This window comes from Trametes versicolor, assembly GCF_000271585.1.
Source record: "Trametes versicolor FP-101664 SS1 unplaced genomic scaffold TRAVEscaffold_115, whole genome shotgun sequence".
NCBI classification, from domain to species: domain Eukaryota; kingdom Fungi; phylum Basidiomycota; class Agaricomycetes; order Polyporales; family Polyporaceae; genus Trametes; species Trametes versicolor.
Window position 1 is genome coordinate 1 of NW_007360435.1, and position 3,237 is coordinate 3,237.

At 43.7% G+C, this 3,237-nt stretch overlaps 1 protein-coding gene across 1 annotated transcript; it reads left to right on the forward strand.

The window, feature by feature from the left end:
• Window positions 1–1,378: 1,378 nt before the first annotated feature.
• Window positions 1,379–2,527, forward strand: TRAVEDRAFT_54716 (uncharacterized protein; the record flags this gene model as incomplete). Its single annotated transcript, XM_008047659.1, has 2 exons — window positions 1,379–1,927; window positions 1,976–2,527. The coding sequence occupies 2 exons, from the start codon at window positions 1,379–1,381 to the stop codon at window positions 2,525–2,527; spliced, it is 1,101 nt and encodes a 366-aa protein (XP_008045850.1).
• Between the last annotated feature and the right edge of the window lie 710 nt (window positions 2,528–3,237).

The following is a 3,237-nucleotide window of genomic DNA, read 5'->3' on the forward strand; positions in this document are numbered from 1 at the left end:
TTAATAGACAAGTGTATGGTGTAACATACCACTATTATATATCACCAGAAAGCTGTTGATGAGGAGAATGTAATGGGGGTGTTTGTATAGGATACTGAGCACATATGGGAGTGCTACAAGCCAACCAACCCACCATAAGTGACTCTGAGTCACAGTCTGTCACTAATGGGGATCAATGTGGGTCTAGGTCAGTGTTTTCCCAGGCATAATGTCAAGTATTATATACTGTCAGGTTCGGAAAATTGAGCTCTACACAATGGTGTTGTTTGTAGGTCAATAGAATGCCAATTGAAGGCATAAATTGGAGTAAAAGGATGTTCAGGTCCAGGTTAAGCAGTTTATCTGATACACTGCTACCACTATCTTCTGCCTTATATAATGAAAGTGTCCTGCAATATAATAATGAAGCTTGATACATGGATTAGTGAGCATAAAGACCAGGTATTGTGCATACAATCTGGCAATGACCTTCAGCCACAATCAGTGTTTAGTGCATTAAAGCCTGTGTATTTGATATAAAACCATGATTGTACCACCATTAGATGCACATTAGAAGGATTTTTCCAATGATATATATTTGTCCTATGATGTGGTAAAGAATGAGCCAACAGGGGGCAAAATGAGTTGCAGCTGTGGCTGAGAACAAACAAGACCATACTTGGTGGCAGGGGAACGCAGCTCAGTGTTCCCTTGCCACAGACTGTGGTCTTGTTTGGTTCCCAACACAAATGCCTCAATATCTTGGCCCCCAGTTGGCTATATGTCATGAAATATATATCAACAGAAAGCTATGCACGAGCAAAGTCCATATATCCAAAAATCATTTGGATGTGGCCACCTTTGCTGCCACTATGCACAACACAAAATCCTATTAGTGCCACAATCAGAAAAAAGCGCCCATGGCACATGACCTGATGACATCATTGCCTCCCCCCAAGTGTTATATACCACCAGGCTCAGAATTTTGATCTCTATTCAATGGTACTGTCTATATATTTGTTGAGTGAACCTGATAATAGCCAAGTATACATGCTTACCATTCCAAATAATCCAAACTCTCATTGATATCTGTACTTGCTTAGATGAGATCAGACAAGATTGCTCTGTCTAAGGGAGAATCATGTCCTCTATATGTGAGTCACATTTGTATTGTCTTTATATACTGGTATTCGACAGAGAGAAATTAGCTAGGCTTTGAAAAACATATTGATCAACAAGTTATATCACTGGTGTGTGCACAATACTGTGGATTATCCATAAGGTACATAATGTATTACACACACCCAGGCTCACATTGAGATGCATGTTCAACCATGGGAATGCATTGTGTCAATGTATGATGTGTCAATGTTCATTTTTGTTTTGCACACACACCACCATGGCCACTACCCGTGTCCTCAATACCCCTGAGCTCCTCTCCCTCATTGGCCATGCCTGCTGCCTGCCCTGGCAGTACTACAACAGAGATGAGGTCCACGGTGACTCTGACCTGCATGAGGTCCTTGCCTTGCACACGGTGTCCAGGGACTTCTACCATCACTTCTCCTGCCCCTTTCCCCGCACTGCACTGAGCATCTGCACGGCCCATCAACTCCATACCCTCTTCTTGGATGTCATAGCATTTGAAGAGCACGGATGTCAATGTGCGCTCAGCAGTGGTGATCCACAGCGTGTCCACATCAACTTTCTCAATCTTTATCTTCTCGAGGTGGACTTGCACAACAAGACCGGCAATGGCCCTCTGCTCTGGGACATCGCTCAACGTGCCACCCCATACATGACAAACTGGACAGAGCTCAACATTGTCACCAGCGACAACTTGTCCACAACAATGCTGAGCCGTGCCAGACACTGGTGGAGACCCTCCCTCTGCCACATCCAAACCCTGCGGCTCAAGGATGAGTGCAACTACGGGGTGGGCCAGTTTGTGCATGCATGTTTTCTTGGTCATGCATAATTACTAACATCCTTGTAGGGTGTCTCTCACCTGTTTGGGCCATCACCTTGGGACTCCTTGCCATGGCTCCTATATGTTTTCACCCCCTTCCACAACCTTCGCACACTCCTCATCGACACTCCGGCTTTCCCATACCCTGTCCCCCTTGACATTGACCTTGATACCTTTGCCAATGCAGCCAACTTGGGTGCATTCTTGCAGGCCTACAACTTCACCCCCCATGACCTCACACTCTACATACACACAACTTCTTCCCATTCTTCCACATCTCCGACACTTCTACCTTCAGTACCTGCACTGGCAACCACTCGGCATCACTGGGAAGACCCACAGGGTGGCACCAGGTATGGCTGCATGTTCCACATCCTTCAACGGCCTCTGAACCCAGATGCACCTGTTCAATCTGGAATCAACGTTCTGGACCATTATGACGGCCAAACCTTCAACACTGACCCCTTCTCTGATTGGGTTGGTCCATACACTCCCGACCCCTCCGACCCACTCAGTCCTCAAATCTATGAGCATCCAGTGCACATCTATGCCTCCATTGAGGGGCCTACTGTCCGGTAAACACTTAATTCTGTGTTGTTGTTTGCACCTTATGCTAACACAGTCTTGACAGCACTAGCTTGAGTGGTAGTACATAGTGTGTATGTACATATGTTTGTGTTTGTTTGTATTTGAGGTTAGTGGGTCATGTTGAATTTTGTGTGAGAAAGTTGTGTGAGGTTAATTACACAAGCAAGCTAAATCTTGAACACTAGTGAGAGTGTACCTACCTCTCCTGGCTAAGTGTTGATACCCACTATACAATAGGACTCAGTGATCATTTAGCTGTGGATCTGTATAAACATGCAGTGATTTATTATGTATATCAAATCCAAATGCTCCTGATAACAGTCTCGAGCAGTTTTAAAAGTTGCTTGCATCAAAAATACTAAAATATGTGTATGTAAATGCTTGTCAGATGTATAGATTGTATAATTATCACGATAAACTTAGTTCCACTTGATATATCAGATTTGTGAGTCAATGTGCAGGTCAAAAAGCCATTGAGCATGAAAATGATGGAAGTATTTGATGTGATTCAATAAACAGCATTGTCACAAAGAAAGAAGAGCATCTAATCATGTCAATTGTTTTCACATGAACATATGCCAACTGTTTACTCACTGTCAAAACACTTAAATTATGACTTTCATTTCAACTAAATGTGCTACTAACAAACTATCCTCTCATCAATCGTACCTGCCAGTCATGGCCCTCTCCACCCCAAGTTT